At 42.9% G+C, this 17,970-nt stretch overlaps 1 protein-coding gene across 3 annotated transcripts in view; it reads left to right on the top strand.

The window, feature by feature from the left end:
- The window catches only part of cgnb (cingulin b), a 70,108-nt gene that overhangs the window by 22,397 nt on the left and 29,741 nt on the right, over window positions 1-17,970 (top strand). For all 3 annotated transcript variants that reach the window (XM_063011213.1, XM_063011205.1, XM_063011220.1), the window contains exons 2-7: window positions 1,311-2,339; window positions 5,081-5,181; window positions 5,263-5,332; window positions 14,598-14,710; window positions 15,033-15,165; window positions 17,612-17,824. In XM_063011213.1, coding sequence (XP_062867283.1) covers window positions 1,320-2,339; window positions 5,081-5,181; window positions 5,263-5,332; window positions 14,598-14,710; window positions 15,033-15,165; window positions 17,612-17,824 — 1,650 coding nt within the window. In that variant the 5' untranslated portion in view covers window positions 1,311-1,319. The remainder of the gene's footprint in view (window positions 1-1,310; window positions 2,340-5,080; window positions 5,182-5,262; window positions 5,333-14,597; window positions 14,711-15,032; window positions 15,166-17,611; window positions 17,825-17,970) is intronic.

The following is a 17,970-nucleotide window of genomic DNA, read 5'->3' as shown; positions in this document are numbered from 1 at the left end:
TTTCTACAACATTTTCATTTATATAACAAATGATTTCTCATTTGTCGTTACTGTACATTGGACTTGAGACATGCCTATTTCTAACTATTTTATTTGTGCTATAATTTTAAGGACATTGCTTTGTGTACGAAATTCCATAAACACATGCTGCACTTTGTTTAGTATTGAGCACAAACCTGAATTTGATAAAAGATTTAATAGAAACTTGGATTTCTTTGAGTTGCACTACTAAAATAAGAGTTCTTCATTGTGATCACGATGGTGTTTTTGCACTATTTAAGAACCCTGTTTACATTTAGTTTTGTGCCATATTATTATGCCATACAGTTTGTTGTTAAAATAAAAGAAGCTTAAATGAGATTCTGAATGAGATTTTTTGGAGGAAAATTCATTGTTTACATGAATCAACTAATCAGTAAAATAGTCAAATTAATTGCGAGTCGCCGCTCAGGTGGCGCAGCGGTAAAAACACACACTGCAACCAGAGGATCTCGAATACATTGTATCGAATCTCAGCTCTGCCTACCGGCTGAGGCTGAGCGGCCACATGAACAACGATTGGCCTGTTGTTCAGGTGGGCGGGACTAAGCCGGATGGGGTCTCTCTCTCATGACTGATACAATTACGACCTCTGCTGGCTGATTGGTGGCGCCTGCACAGAGATGAGAAAAGAGTGCACTTAGGGTGTGTCTCTCCGTACACAACGCTGAGGCTGCACTGCACTTGTCAAAGTGTAGGTGATAAGATGCATACGGCATGCTGCCCACGTGTCGGAGGGGGCGTGGGTTAGCCTCATTCTCCTCACTCAGAGCAGAGATCGGTATTGGTGGAGAGGAAGCATGACGCAATCTGACAATTGGACACACTAAAAGGGGAGGAAAAGGGGAGAAAATGCATAAATAAAATAAAAAAAAATTAATTGCTAGTCATTAGTGGCATCAGTCATCAGTCCTGAACATCCTCCTCTGTTACACCAACCATCTGCATTTCCTCCACTGCATCCATCATCCTCTTTTTTGCTCTTCCTCTTCTCCTTCTGCTTGCCGGCTCTATTCTCAGCACTCTTCTCTTGATATAACTCTCATCCCTTCTCTGCACATGCCCAAACCATATCAACCTCGCCTCTCTAACTTTGACTCTAAACATCCTACCTACGCTGTTCCTCTAATCAATTGGTTTTTAATCTTGTCCATTCTTGTCACTACAAACGAAATTCATCATCTCTCACCTCCACTAGATAATCCTTCCACTGTGTCACAGAAGCATGTACTGGTTCACCCATTAATCTGCTGTTTACTTTGTCTTCACAGTGAGCCACGATGAACATCATCTCTGCAGACAGGAAGCCTCCTCTGGACTGTGGTGTCCAGATCCGCTTTATCAACGACCTGGATGATAAAGGCGGCGGCTATGTGGAGAGGAATCGGGGTGGTGGAGCTGGAAATTCTTCATCTTCTAAGTATGGAGTTGCAGTAAGGGTTCAGGGCATTTCTGGGCACCCCTATGTGGTCCTGAAGAATGGCGAGAAGGGTGACTCCTATGGGGTACAGCTGAAGAGCCAACCACAGTCCCCAGTCCATGGACTTTCTACTATGTTCAACGGCCTGCCTCAAAGACCAAAAGATAATGCCTTGACTCCTAAGGACCCTTATGCGTCATTTGGCCATCCAAGTTCTCCTGAAGACGAGACCATTGGATTCGGGAGCCCTTTAAGGAGACCGCCTGGTGATGGGCAGGCAGGAAGTCAAGGAGATGTCCCGGGAAAGACTGTAGAACGCCCCATCTCAGCACCTCCACCCAAGCACATAGATTCGAAAGACCCAGAAGGACTTAACGAAGCAGGTCTTCGGCCAGTTAGGAGGACTGGTATTGGAACAATGAATAGAGCAAACTCTTTCCCAGAACCTCCAACACTTACTCCTGATAAAGAACCAGGAGTAGCCATCGACACAAATTCTTTAGCTCCTATTAATAAACTCATCAGTAAGTTTGACAGCAACGGCACTGCCAGCATTTCAAGACGGACCAGAGGTCGTTCCGGAGCTCGGGCACGGCTACAGTTCGATGAACAAAAGCGTTCTCGCAGCCTGGATGCCTGCAAAGAACCAGAAGAAGAGACTCCTTCCTCGCCAACCATAAACCCCTATGCGCCCATTGTTAATGCCAGCTCTGTCTCTGGTGTCGGCTCTTCACAACCCATAACCAACAGCAGCCTCGAGCAAAGCTCTGCTTCTGTAGCCAAGGTGGCTTCTGTTTCTGCGTCCAAGCCACCCACACTCATTCAAATACCAAAGATAGTCATTGACATGGAAATGCCACCTGTTGCTTTAAATAAGCCGGTAACTATTAATGAATTCTAGCAGTCCAGAAAGTGTGTAAATGGGATAATATTTTGATCATCACTGGCAAAACTAGACTATTAGTGGATCAGAATGAGGGACGATCCTTTTTAGATTTTTATAACAGAAGAATTTAGGTATGAAACAATCCTAACCTAGCTTGTAACCATTAACGTTTATTGGCACTATAAGGGGCACCAGGGCAATGGTCCTCATAGCTAGGGCCCTACTAAATTCATGGGAAAATGTGCTTAATTTTTTGGATTTTTAAAGAAAAGAGCCACATTTCACAGCAGTCATTAAATAACCCTCATAAAACAAATGATAGAATAAATGCAAAGCTACAATACGCAGCACAGCTCACCTTGCAGTTGAATGTAAATGTAGAACATTCAGCAGTGGTGCTAGGCTCAGACGAAAATCCTTTTTTTTAAATTCTATTTATTTATGCATTTTCTCCCGATTTAGCATAGTCAATTTGTGGATATATTTGCTGCTCAATTCCTAGCTGACCACTTCTTGATGCCCATGCTTCTGCACAGGTGCCTCGGTCTGTTAACCAGGGTTCTTGCACATTGTTTGGAGACCCCACTCACTTAGTCCGGTCATTTTCCCACCAAACAGACACGTTTGCCAGTTTGTGTCTGCTGCAGGCACTGCCAATTGTGCCCGTTAGATGGCGCCCAGCCGACCGGTAGCGGAGTCGAGATTCAAACCGGGGTGTTCACAATCTCGGCGCTGGTGTGCTAGCGGAATATCCCACTGCGCCAGGTGAAAATTCTTGTCAGTGTTTTGACACGCCCCCCTCTGCATCCACAGAATTGGTTGGGAATTTTCCAAACTCAGTTACCCGAGTCGTGTTTTTAGCTGCTTTACACTAAACGTGAGGCACTTGAACGCTACATGAATGAAAAATGTTAAATCGCTAAACACAAACCTTACATTTTGTTCACAGCAAATTGCATATTACAAGGGAAACGGCTCATTTCATGGTTAGTGACAGGATTTTTACGACCATGAATTAGATAGGGCCTTACTTACAAGGCTTGTGTGCAGTGTCTTAAAGAGAAGGAAACTACAAATCTTAGTTTCCATCAGAGAAAAATGGTGTGCATTTGCAAGTTCTTGTGGTAACCGTGTTGCTGATTAAACTTAGTACAGTTCATACAGTGTAATTCTTTAGAATCAATTTCAGCAGGGAATCCACCTGATAATGCATGAAATAAAGCCACATTTCACAAAGAAATCCTTTGTGAACACAGGATGAGCATACCAAAATCCTCAGAGGCAGTGAGCTGAGGTGAAAATCGACCCCAGGTCTGTAGGACCCAGGATGCTGTACAGCTCCCACTTTATCATCTGTACCACCTTAATCTCCCATCACCAAACTGTGCCTAAAAGGATGATTTTTAATAACAGTAGGCAGTAGATTGACTCCAATTGACCATCTCATTAGCCCTTCCACAAGTACATATATTATTAATATAACATACTTATACCGCTAGAGCAGTTACAGCCTAGCAGATAAAGGTACTGGACTAGTAATCAAAAGGTAACTGATTCAAGCCCCACCACTGCCTTAACCCTCAATTGCTTTGGGCAGTATGCTGTCATAGTACTGTAAGTGGCTTTGAATAAGAGTGTCTCCTAAATGTCGACTATGCAAATGTCATATAGAGAAACAAAGAGTTTGTATATGATTTTTGCAATGTATACTCTGAGTGTAACCTAAAGCTGTTGCTCTTTTAGTGCCAAGCTGTCACTGGAAAGAGCTTCTCCTCGTTTAATATCTGGTTACTATGTGTTTTTAGTTATTAGTAGGGCTGTCGAAGTTAACGCGATAATAACGCATTAACGCAATCTCAATTTAACGCGATTAAAAAAAATAGGGCCGTTAACGCAGATTCTAGTTCATGTTGAGACTTGACTGGTAGAACCAACGTTTTAATGTCGGATTTGCCACCGTTGTTCATTTGCGGTTTGTTAAAATAATATAACTGAGCGTCGTAGGGATGCACTTGCATAATAAAGAAATAAATACACGGTATATTCACAAGTTGTCGGGAGCAAAACACTTTATTAACTTAATCTGTTACGGCACTGAATACCGGAGTCAAGCACGCTAGTCCATGAACTATGGAAGCCCCAAAAGGGTCAAAACACACTCACTTCGTGTAGAAACGTCCACTTTTCACATTTCACTTAAAAAACCTTGTTTTCTATAACATTTACACAGATTTTATTTAATGCGATTAATCGCGATTAACTATATGAAATTCTGAGATTAATCGCGATTAAAATTTTTAATCGTTTGACAGCCCTAGTTATTAGTACTCTTTTTTCAGTCTTAAGTGACTTTGCACAATCTAATGATGTGCTCGGGTGTCACAGCAGTCTATAAGGCTCGCCATCGCTGAGATCAGGGTTTGAAACTCAGTAGTGCTATCAGCTGGTCGGGTGTCTGGACAGACATCATTGGCTATGTCTGAGGGCGGAAGTACAGATGGCCGAAGCCCTGCCATGGATTGATGCTCTGTCCAGGGTATTCCCGTATTGTGCCCAGTGTTTCTCATGGGAAATAAAGTAAAAAAATGAAAAGCAATGTAATGATTGGGTCATCAATTGTTGCAACTATTGTTGCTTCAAGAGTAGACTTTGGGTCTGTGGTACTTCTTTCCCAGTTTAGGCTTTGGCTTTTTGAATGGACATTCTACTATATAAATGTTCTTTTATCATTTTAGGTGACTCCTGATCTTCTGAAGACCCAGAGTCAAAGTATAGACCTTGTGAATGGAGTGGATACACAAGAAAAACAAGCCATCTATGAGATCCTCAAAGATGGGTAAGAATTCAAACCAGTAACCAGATGCAGCTTTTATGTCTAACTAAATTTAGACTTTAAAAATGTACTTTTGCCCATCAGGTCTGCTGATAGTGAATCCTCCCTGAAACGAAAAGTGAATCTCCTTCATGAGCAGTTCTGTAGGCTAAAGGTAAGTACATGTGGAGAAATTTGCATTGTCTGGCATTTATTGGGACTGAGCCGCTTTTGTCAGCATGTTTGAATGAGGAAGCGATAGTCAGGGCACAGTGTCTGCTTAATGTTAAATAAAGTACCTATTTTATTCATACATTTTCTCCCTTTTTCTCCAAGTTTAGCATAGCCAATTAGTCTCAAACACGGAGGGTCACGTTTTGATCGCCGCGTATCTCCAGTTCTTTTTTTTCGTGCAAAAAATCTAGTTGTATCCAATTACCCGATTGCATTACGCTTTCTTTCTACTGATGTTGACCTTCACTCTGACTGAGGAGAACCGTGACTAACACACACCCCCTCTGACACGTATGCAGTAGCCGATTGCATCTTTTCACCTGCATAAGGCGAGTTCATATGCGGATCAGCTTTGTGTATGGAGAGACACCCTGATCCTCATTATCCCTCGTAATTGCATTGTGAGGAATCCCCTCTGATTTTCACGGCCGGAGTTATTCATGGCCTTACAAATAGGATGATGTCACAGCATGAGAGATTCCTCAAGTATTCCAAGAAAGTTACATTAAGAATATTACTAAGACTGTACATGGGAAATGAGTAATGTTTGTTTCTCATAGATGCTTGTTCACGCCTGTCTGCTAAGCAGGTCTAGTCTGAGAGGCTACAGTTTAATTCATCAGTGACGTCTGATGACTGAACATGACCTTTGAGTTTTGCTATTAAGCTATTTTAAGCTTACACTCTTACGGAAGAGCTTCCATAATGAACATTTCCCTACTCTAGTTTCAGTAGCCAACTGTCCAAGAATACAAATCTGCTGAAACCCTGTTAGAAACAAAGGTTTTTTTTTGTGCAATAAATAAATAAAAGCATTAATAAGTACATGTCAGCTTAAGTGCTTAGTAAAGAGGTGGGTTTTTTATCTTTTGAAGACAGCGAGAGACTCAGATGTTCGGACAGACAAGGGATGCTTGTTCTACCATTTGGGTGCCAGTACAGAGAAGAGCAATGATGCGTGTCTTCCTCGAGTTCTGGGTGGAGGATCAAGTCGAGTGAGACTAGTAGCTCGACGGTTGCGTGGTACAGAGCGGGTTTTTATTAGTCCTCTAAGGTAACTTGGGGCTGGTCCATTTTGGCTTTGTAGGCGAGCATCAGTGTTTTAAACTGAATGCAGGCAGCTACAGGATGCCAGTGAAGAGAATGCAGCAGTGGGGTGATGTGGCAGCGTTTAGGTTGGTTAAAAAACAAGCCGGGCAGCTGCATTTTGGAAGCCAGTAAAGGGAATGCAGCAGTGGGGTGATGTGGCAGCGTTTAGGTTGGTTAAAAACAAGCCGGCAGCTACATTTTGGATGAGTTGTAAGCGTTTAATAGTGGACATAGGAACACCTGCCAGGAACACCTGCCCGGGTACTGCGTTCACCAGACATCAACACAATTTCTATCCGCTCCTCACGTGTTAACCTCTGCGACATGTCAATGGCTGTAAACAAAGAGAAGCTTGTAAATAACTCATGAAAGAATAAAGTATTTTTCTTGTGAAATTCTCAATAAGTTTGATGTGTCACATGACCCTCTTCCCATTGAAAAAACTAAAGTTGGATCCAAAATGGCCGACTTCAAAATGGCCGCCATGGTCACCACCCATCTTGAAAAGTTTTCCCCCTCCCATATACTAATGTGCCACAAACAGGAAGTTAATATCACCAACCATTCCCATTTTATTTAGGTGTATCCATATAAATGGCCCACCCTGTATATATATATATATATTTTCACTGGTGCAAGAGAAGGACGCAGAACCTATAACACCCACGAAAGACAATTATTTTTTATATTATTATATTTTATTTTCTTCATATATGTATATTTTTAGATTTTATATCTTACTTGTATTTACATTTGTACTTATTTTTTGATTCTTTATTTACCTCATTGTAATGTCACTGTGTGATGTTTTTTGTCATAATTGTTGTTGCTGCTGCGACACCACAATTTCCCTTCAGGGATTAATAAAGTACTCAATCAATCAATCAATCAACAGAGCTTATTTGAGGTAAGACGCTGATGTTGTCTGATAAGGCCGAGATTGCAAAAGACATTTGACTTCAGGGCTCTGTGGAGTTCTTTCACACCAAACCTGTTTAGAGTGGCGCATCCACCCATTATGTGAGTGACACTGTAAGAACAAAGACCGAGACTGAAGCTGATGTTCAACCCCTGGGAGACCTGGGGCTGTGTTGCACCCACACGACTTGATGTGCCACTGTGTCATTTTAGATAAATAATAGCAAAATTTCTAGTTCATATATTTATATCATAGGCTGTTTCCCAAACCACACACTATATGATACATACAGTCAAGCCGGAAAGTCTGCACACCCCTTTCACCTTCTCCACATTTTATTACATTACAGACTCATTCTATAACAGATTGAGTTCTGTTTTTGCCTCAAACATACCCTTAGCCTAATACTTGGTTGATGCACCTTTGGCAGCAATTACAGCTTCAAGGCGTCTTGGGGAAGAAGCTACGAGCTTGGCACACTTGTTTCTGGACATTTTTGCCCATTCCTCTTGGCATATCCTTGCAAGCTCTGTCCGGTTGGACAAGGAGCGTTGGTACACAGCCATTTTCAGCTCCTTCCATAGATGTTTGATTGGATTCAGGTCTGGGCTCTGGCTGGGCCACTCAAGGACATTCACAGATGTTCTCTGAAGCCGCTCCTATGTTCTCTTGGCTGTGTGCTTCAGGTCGTTGTCGCCCCAGTCTGAGGTCCAGAGCGCTCTGGAGCAGGTTATAATCAATGATCTCAGTTTGCTTAGCTGCATTCATCTTTCCCTCTATCAGGATTAGTCGCCCCGGTCCAGCTGCTGAAAAACATCCCCACATCATGATGCTGCCACCACCATGCTTCACTGTAGGGATGGCATTAGCCAGGTGATGAGTGGTGCTTGGTTTCCTCCAGACAGCTTGGTATTCAGGCCAGAAAGTTCAATTTTAACAGCAGAGAATCTTGTTTCTCATGGTTTGAGAGTCCTCTCGGTGCCTTTTGGCAAACTCCAAGCGGGCTGTCATGTGTCTTTTACTAAGGTGTGGCTTCTGTCTCTCCACTCTACCATAAAGGCGTGATTTGTGGAGTGCTGCCTGGATGGTTGATCTTCTGATAGGTTCTCCCATCTCCACAAGAATACGCTGGATCTCTGTCAGAGTGACCCTCAGGTTCCTGCTCACCTCCCTGGCCAAGGCCCGTCTTCCCTGATCGCTCAGTTTGGCCAGGCGGCCAGGTCTAGGAAGATTTTTGGTGGTTCCAAAATTCTTCCATTTACGAATGATGGAGGCCACTGTGCTCTTTGGGACCTGTAAAGCTGCAGTAATATTTCTGTACCCTTCTCCATGATCTATGCCTCGACACAATCCTGTTTCTGACCTGGTAACTGTGGGACCTTATATAGGCAGGTGATGGCAATCCCCAATCATGTCCAATCAATTGAATTTACTAGGGATGTCCCGATCATGTTTTTTTTTTTCCTGATCCCAATCATTAATTTTGATCCCGATCCGATAGCGAGTCTCAAACCGATACTTGTATTTTCTAGATACTGTCTAGATAAGAACTGGATAATACTGTTCACACAGTGCACACTTCAAGTACATTACAGTTATTCAAATTAATCCAATGTATATGTTTAACAACTGAATAGCTCTGCAGTGCTGTAGGAAAAAAATTGCCTGCATCCAAGCTATTGCTTAATGTTCTTTTATTTTTACAAAATTAAAGTAAACAGACTTAGTGCAGCATTGTAGTAGTACTCTAGCTCAGGGGTTTTAAACCTTTTTAAGCATGCGCCCCCCCTTCGTGTGCCGAGCACGACTTGCGCCCCCCCCTTGGTGGAACAGCACTCGGTCACGTGTACCAAGTGCTGCTTGCCCCCCTCCCCTGGATGAGGCACGGCTCTCGAGCACGGATGCCAAGCACGGCTTTCGCCACGCGCCCCTCCCCTTAGTGGACCATGGCTCAATCGCGGATGCCTGCCGCGTCCTCCGCCAGTCTCGTGTGCCACCGGTTCATAATAATAATCACCCCCCCCCCCGGACGGCCGCTCGCGCCCCCTCGGGCAAGTACTCTCTGTCCGCTATTCGGTACCATAACAGAAGAAGTTAATGAAGTGTTATGCTCCCGACAATTTGTGAATATACCGTGTATTTATTTCTTTGTTAAGCAAGTGCATCACTACGTTGTTTCGTAAACCGGAGTGATCCTTGACTCACACACCATATAAATAGTAAAATTCTACAGTAATGAATGCAGCTCTGCTCCTACCACCTCGTGAAATTCTCGCATTGCAGACATTACACTTCACTGTTGGACTTTTTTCACTTTCCAGTTTAAAGTATTTCCACACAGCGGACATGCTGACGTAAAACAAAGGATCGGGCTTAGGATCGGCCTTAGTAATCTCAAATCTTTGAGATCGGATCGGGACATCCCTAGAATTTACCACAGGTGGACTCCAATTCAATTGTCCAAACATCTCAAGGAAAATCCAGCCAAACACAGATACATGTGGGGCTTTCAGAGTGGATTTGACTGTTATTCCACACAAATGCAGATTCGTCTCATATTCGCACTTTGATGATGTATTGCTGCACCGCTCAAGCCAAGCACTGAGCTGAACTGGCTGTTCATTGTTAATTTGAAATTAAATACATTTTTTAAGCTTGTTGAGTTTAAGGGAGCAAATTTCTTGGCGAGGGACGCCAAGTTTCAAAGATTTTGAGTATAGGGGACGTCTAGTTGCAAGGTACCAGTGTACACTACCTGGATGTGAATTATTCTCCTGTGTTAGCCTGCACATTATGGGATCATTGTTTAGTCTTGGCTATGCATTAATAATTAATTTGGGCTAGAACTGATACTTTCGGTGGGAGGCTCATCTTGACTGCCAGACCTCTCAGATGTCCGTGTTACATCATTAATGCATTTTTTCTTTTGGAGATCATTTACTACTGAGGGTTTGTTCATGGTAGTACAATGGAACACCGCTTCGAACTGCTCACCCTGATGTTAATGAGAATAATTAGCATTGAGTAAACAAAGCGCAGTTTTTCATGGGTTTAGCATGAGGCCGGCTCATTCTGATTCAATACATTGCTGTAGTTGAATAAATAAGAGGCATAGAATACAACAGTGGACGGCACAGTGGCTAAGTGGGTAGCACTGTCGCCTCACAGCAAGAAGGTCCTGGGTTTGATCCCTAGGCGGGGCGGTCTGGGTCCTTTCTGTGCAGAGTTAGCATGTTCTTCCCGTGTCTGTGTGGGTTTCCTCTGTGCGCTCCAGTTGCCCTATAGATGAATGGGTGTGTGTACACCGATCAACCATAACATTAAAACCACCTCCTTGTTTCTGCACTCCCTGTCCATTTTATCAGCTCCACTTACCATATAGAAGCACTTTGTAGTTCTACAATTACTGACTGTAGTCCATCTGTTTTTCTGCATGCTTTGTTAGCCCCTTTTCATGCTGTTCTTCAATGGTCAGGACCCCCACAGGACAACTACTAAACAGGTATTATTTGGGTGTTGGATCATTCTCAGCACTGCAGTGACACTGACATGGTGGTGGTGTGTTAGTGTGTGTTGTGCTGGTATGAGTGGATAAGACACAGCAGCGCTGCTGGAGTTTTAAACACCTCACTGTCACTGCTGGACTGAGAATAGTCTACCAACCAAAAATATCCAGCACCCCGTAGGCAGCGTCTTGTGACCACTGATGAAGGTCTAGACGACGACCAACTCAAACAGCAGCAATAGATGAGCGATCGTCTCTGACTTTACATCTATAAGGTGGACCAACTAGGTAGGAGTGTCTAATAGAGTGGACAGTAAGTGGACACGGTATTTAAAAACTCCAGCAGCGCTGCTGTGTCTGATCCACTCATACCAGCACAACACACACTAACACACCACCACCATGTCAGTGAGTGTAGAAACAAGAAGGTGGTTTTAATGTTATGGCTAATGTGTGTGTGTGTGTGTGTGTGTGTGTGTCTGCCCTGCGATGGACTGGCGCCCTGTCCAGGGTGTTACTTTGTGCCACTGAAAAGTTGGGATAGGCTCCAGCACCATGACCCTGATTGGATAAGCAGTTAAGAAAGTGAGTGAGAATTCAACCATGACATGAGTCACACCCTTGTAAGGGGTTTTGCTTATTTTTATTAGGATATGATTGCAATAAATATTGGAACCATAATTTTTTTTTCCGAGTAACCTGTTGTATAAAGTCTCTTAGATGTATGCAATGTGCAGACAATGGTGATTGATATTTGTGCATGTGACATGGAAACCGGAACACCCGGAGTAAACCCATTCAGACATGGGGACAACATGAAAACACAAACAGAAAAGACCCAAACTGCTCCACCTGGGAATCAGTGGGGCAGTGATAGCAATCACCTAGGGCGCCTAGGAATCACCTAGGGCAGTGATAGCTCAGTGGTTAAGGTACTGGACTAGTAAACAGAAGGTTGACGGTTCAAGCCCAGCCACCACCAAGTTGCCACTGTTGGGTCCCTGAGCAAGGCCCTTAACCCTCAATTGCTCATTGTGTTCAGCTCATTGTGTAAGTCGCTTTGGATAAAAGCGTCTGCTAAATGCTGAAAATGTAAATGTAAATGAATCAAACCCAGGAACTTTTTGCTGTGAAGCGACAGTGCTACCCACTAAGCCACCGTGCCGCCCCATATAATAAAATATTAATTTATTAATGGGTAAGAAATATGAGGCTGCAGTATTATATTCACTAGAGGACAGGTGTAGAGCAGGGGGTTTGGGGGAGACTTTTGTTGAATGATGAATAGACAGAAGAATTCTAAGTGAATGGTTGCCTCCACCAGCTGTCTTCACTGAATTTCTAGCAATTATTAGAAACATCTAAACAGAAGATGGACCAATCAGGATTTTCATTTAATCCTGATAAAATGTAAATGTCTTTGTTTATAAAAATCAACCAAAAGAACCAACACGGCAGTATGATCAAATAAATTTACTACATGGATTGCGGGTCTCAGCTATTGTTTTGTGTTGTACTATGCTTACTTTTAAGCAACTCTTAGTTTTAAGACCCGTTACTTTCAATCCCTTCTTGTGAATTTGGCTATAAATTGACTTTTCGAACAGTTGTTTTATATGTATTTATTGCTGCCATGTTGTGTTTGTTTTTTGTGATGATAATAATAATTAATATTATCATTGCTATATACATTGATGAGGCATAACATTATGACTACCTTCCTAATATTGAGTTGGTCCCCCTTTTGCTGCCAAAACAGCCCTTACCCTGAATGTGTGCTGTGGTATCTGGCACCAAGATGTCAGCAGCAGATCCTTTAATTCCTGTAAGTTGTGAGGTGGGGCCTCCATGGATCGGACTTGTTTGTCCAGCACATCCCACAGATGCTCGATTGGATTGAGATCTGGGGAATTTGGAGAACAAGTCAACACCTCGAACTCGTTGTTGTGCTCCTCAGACCATTCCTGAAGCATTTTTGCTTTGTGGCAGGGAGCATTATCCTGCTGAAAGAGTCCACAGCCATCAGGGAATACCGTTTCCATGAAAGGATGTACATGGTCTGCAACAATGCTTAGGTAGGTGGTACGTGTCAAAGTAACATCCACATGGATGGTTTCCCAGCAGAACATTGCCCAAAGCGTCACACTGCCTCCGCCGGCTTGCCTTCTTCCCATAGTGCATCCTGGTGACCCTGGTGACCCTGATCAAAAGTTTACATACCCTGGAAGTTTTGGCATGATAACATACACACAAATTGACACACACAGGTTTAAATGGCTACTAAAGGTACCAATCCTCACCTGTGATCTGTTTGCTTGTAATTCGTGTGTGTGTATAAAAAGTCAGTGAGTTTATGGGCTCCTGACAGACCCCTGCATGTTTCATCCATTGCTGCCACTGATGTTGTTGGATTACAAGCTTGGGGAAAGCAAAATAATTATCAAAGTATCCACAGGAGAAGATAGTTGAACTTTATAAAACAGGAAAAGGTTATAAAAAGATATCCAAGGAATTGAGAATGCCAATCAGCAGTGTTCAAACTCTAATTAAGAAGGTGGAAAATGAGGGATTCTGTTGAAACCAAGCCAAGGTCAGGTAGACCAACAAAAATTTCAGCCAAAACTGCCAGGAAAATTGTTCGGGATGCAAAGAAAAACCCACAAATAATGTCAGCTGACATACAGGACTCTCTGAAAAAAAGTGGTGTAGATGCAAAATAAGGTGGCACATGAAGAAAAATGGGCTGCATGTTTGAGTTGCCAGAAGAAAGTTGTTACTACACCAATGCCACAAAGCAGCCCGCTTACAATATGCCAAACAGCACAGAGACAAACCTCAACATTTCTGGAACAGTTATTGAACTTTTTGGTCACAACCATAATTGCTACATTTGGAAAGGAGTCAACAAAGCCTATGATGAAAAGTGCACCATCCCTGCTGTGAAACACGGAGGTGGATCACTGATGTTTTGGGGATGTGTGAGCTACACAGGCACAGGGAACTTGGTCAAAATTGATGGCAAGATGAATGCAGTATTTAATCAGAAAATACTGGAGGAAAACTTGCACTCATCAGCCCGGAAGCTGCGCATGGGACGCACTTGGATGCTCCTACATGACAATGATTCAAAACACAAGGCCAAGTTGACCTGTCATTGGCTACAGCAGAAAAAGTGAAGGTTCTGGAGTGGCCATCTCAGTCCCCTGACCTCAATATCATGGAGCAACTTTGGGGAGACCTCAACTGTGCAGTTCATGCAATACAGCCCAAGAATTTACAGGAACTGGAGGCATTTTGCCAAGAAGAATGTGCACCATCTGAGAAAATTAGGGCCTCATCCACAACTACCACAAAAGACTTCAAGCTGTCATTGATGATAAAGGAGGCAATACAGGGTATTAAAAACAAGGGTATGTAAACTTTTGATCAGGGTCATTTGGGTAGTTTCTGTTGTCATTATGATTTAAAAAGGGCAAACACAATTGTTTGATAATAAATGTCTTCACCCAACCACTAACCATGAATAAAAAAATTTTTTTGTATTATCATTCATATTCTCAGAGAAATTGCCAAAAAATCACAAATTCTGCCAGGGTATGTAAACTTTTGAGCACAACTGTGTATATACATGTGTTAAAGATGGATTGTTAAAGAAAAAATGATACAATAGAAGTGTGTATGTGTGTTTTCCAGGGTGCTGAATCTAATTTGGTGGGTAATAGAGTGGAGCCAGTGCAGGATCAGACCGTGAAAAGTAACCAGCAGCTGAATCAGACCAAGAGAGAACTGCAGGATGCTCAGGATCAGTAAGAAACATATACAAGTGTGTGTGTGGTGTGTGCGTGAGAGCCTTTCTCTGGCTGTGGTTGGTGTCTGCCGGGGCCAGTTTGTCTGTGATTGTGTGAACATTTTCCTGAATGGGACAATAGTTCTGTGTTAAAACATCAACAATTCCCATTTCACAAAGGAAACCTTTACTTTTGGTGAAAGGATTGCATTGTTTCATTTCTGTTCTCTTAGTCAGTTTTTGTTGAGGCAAAACATTATGCTAAAAATAGGATTGTCCTGAATACGTCTGAGTCCTTGGTGTTTGGGATTGATGGATTCTGTTGTCATGGCTGTGTTCAGGTTGTTGGAGCTACGTATGGAGAAGGAAGGCTTGCTGTCTCGCTTTTATCAGCAGGAGGATCAGCTGGCTCAGCTACAGGAGGAGCTGAGAGGAGTATCAGAGAGCATGCCTCAATCAGGCTCAGTTCATGTGGTAAACAAATATATGCACTATACATAAGTCAGTCATTTCTGACATCAAATAATGTACACAATTTTTTAATTATAGTTAGGAGGGTGGCACGGTGGCTAAGTGGGTAGCACTGTCACCTCACAGCAAGAAGGTCCTGGATTTGACCCCCAGGTGGGGCGGTCCGGGTCCTTTCTGTGTGGAGTTTGCATGTTCTCCTCGTGTCTGCGTGGGTTTCCTCCTGGTGCTCCAGTTTCCTCCCACAGTCCAAAGACATGCAAGTGAGGTGAATTGGATGCCAATTTCTGCTCTGATTGAGGAGAACGAAGCTAACCCATGCCCCCTCCGACATGTGGGCAGCATGCCGTATGCATCTTATCACCTACACTTTGACTAGTGCAGTGCAGCTTAGCTGCGTGTACAGAGGGACACACCCTAAGTGCACTCTTTTCTCATCTCTGTGCAGGCACCATCAATCAGCCAGCAGAGGTCGTAATTGCACCAGTCATGAGAGAGAGACCCCACCCGGCTTAGTCCCGCCCATATGAACAACAGGTTAATCGTTGTTCATGTAGCCGCTCAGCCTCAGCCGGGAAGGCAGAGCTGAGATTCGATACGATGTATTCGAGATCCCAGCTCTGGTTCCAGCGTGTGTTTTTACCGCTGCACCACCTGAGCGGCGTCCATGACTGTGTTTGATATAACCTTGTGTAATGAGTAACTACCGTTCCTGACATGAATGTAACCAAAGTGTAAAACATGACGTTAAAATCCTAATAAACAAACAACAAACAAACTTATAGTTAGGGCCCTACTAAATTCACAAGAAAATGGGCCTAAATTCACTGACCTCGTTTTTCAAAAATCACAGATTTCACAGATTTTTAAACAAAAGTGCCAAATTTCACGACTGTCATTAAATTACACTCATTAATTGAATGATAGAATAAATGGAAGCTACAACACACAGCACAGCCCACCTCAATGGCTGAATGTAAACCTAGCATCCAGCGACTGTGCGAGGTTTCATGTTGTCTCAAAGATGAAAATTCTCCTCCGTGTTTTGACACACCCTCCTTTGCGTCCACAGAATCAGTTGGGAGTTTTCCAAACTCAGTTACCAGAGTAGTGTTTTTAGCTGCTATAGCCTTCAAAAACTTGGACAGTGTGACTAACCGATTACTAACTGAATTGCTGTAGGATTGCTAGGACTGCCTCATAGTGCAAATTAACCAGTAAACCTGAGGCACTTGTTAAATAGAATAGCACTTGTTAAATAGAATAGAATATTTAGCTATATTGTCAAATAGCTAAACACGGAACTTAAATATAGAATTTAATACGCAAATTGCATATTACTCGGAAAACGACTCATTTAATGGTCTGTGACGCTATTTTCACGGCCGTGATTCCGGTAGGCCTTAGTTATAGAACACACTCCCTATTTATGGAAAAGTTAAAGTTAAAAGTTTTTTTAACCTCTATTTAACTGACAAAAGTTAAAATCTTTGAAACTAAATGCCCTTAGTCGAGAAATTTGTATTTTTAAACTTGACGTTTCCCTTAAACTCGACATGTGTATGACTGCCACTTTGTTTAGCGCTTGACTTGAGCGGTGCGGTAAAACGTCATCAAAGTGCGAATTTGAGACAAATCTATATTTGTGTGGGGAACAAGCGTCAAATTCACTCTAAAAGCTCCACATGTATCTGTGTTTAGCTGCATTTTCCTCCTGTTTCACTTTTAAACTTGTATTATAGCTTGGGGTTCTGAGAAATTGTAAGAATCAGCTTTTTCGGAGAGCCTAATGGGGTTGTTTTTAATTGGGGTTGTTGGGGGTTGTTTACAATTGGAAAAACAGATAAAAATTAACAAAAAAATCGATAAAACCCGCTCTTTACCTTTACTTCTTTATTGTTTTCTTTACGCTTCTTAATTGTGGTGATGCTTGATCTTGGAATACTGTATTCCTTAGGGAGTTCAGTAAAGGCGCATTCACATGAGAAGCAGTACGGTAGTTTTTGTGCTGACTGTGTCGTTATTTCCTATGGAGACGCTCTCTAGCTGGCATAATTGCCTGCAGCATACAAAATTGGCTTCCAGTCTGCTGGGTGCAAAAGACAGGACTAAGGGGTGGAGTTATCAACGCTGTGTAAGGACCTTGGTTGCCCAGGGCGCTTGTACAGAAAGTGGGGGAGTGCAGAATTCAGGACGTGGCTCTCCGTATGCGAAGCCGACCTCACACCCAAATCCACCAAAGTATGGGTGAATAAGAAGGGATTGGTGGACTGTGCACATGTCGGAGGGAGTGTGTGTCAGGCGAATATACACCCTTCTTGGACGCCGTTGGGGTCCCCAGCAGCGGATTGGCTACGCTAAATTGGGATCTTTAAAAAAGATCATTAAAATTGATGATCAAAGTTGACTTTTTCCTGAATGTGTCTCAATGCCATGGTTGATATTTTCTCAGGATGTGATAACACTTCAGACCGAGCTGGCAGAGACGATTATGCTAAAGCAGAAGGTGGAAGAGACTCTGCACATGAGAGAGAGGGAGCTCACTGCATTGAAGGGGGTGCTCAAGGATGAGGTGGCCGTTCACGACAGAGACATGGAGGCCCTGCGAGAGGAGTATAGCCAAAACATGCAGGCACTTCAAAAAAGCATGGAGCACGTATCACAGGTAAAACAAAGCGTTCATTTTGTCAACACACATTTTGGCAAAATCCAGTGTGGCCTTTTTGTGTCTTTTGTCTGTAGAAGAGGTGTCCTTCTGGGTCATCTTAATGTTGTGTCCATTTTCATTCAGAATCTGACGGATGATGCGAC

Source organism: Trichomycterus rosablanca, chromosome 2, assembly GCF_030014385.1.
Source record: "Trichomycterus rosablanca isolate fTriRos1 chromosome 2, fTriRos1.hap1, whole genome shotgun sequence".
In the NCBI taxonomy this organism is placed as follows: domain Eukaryota; kingdom Metazoa; phylum Chordata; class Actinopteri; order Siluriformes; family Trichomycteridae; genus Trichomycterus; species Trichomycterus rosablanca.
Note: the sequence above shows the minus strand (reverse complement) of the source record. Positions and strands in the feature narration are given on the sequence as shown.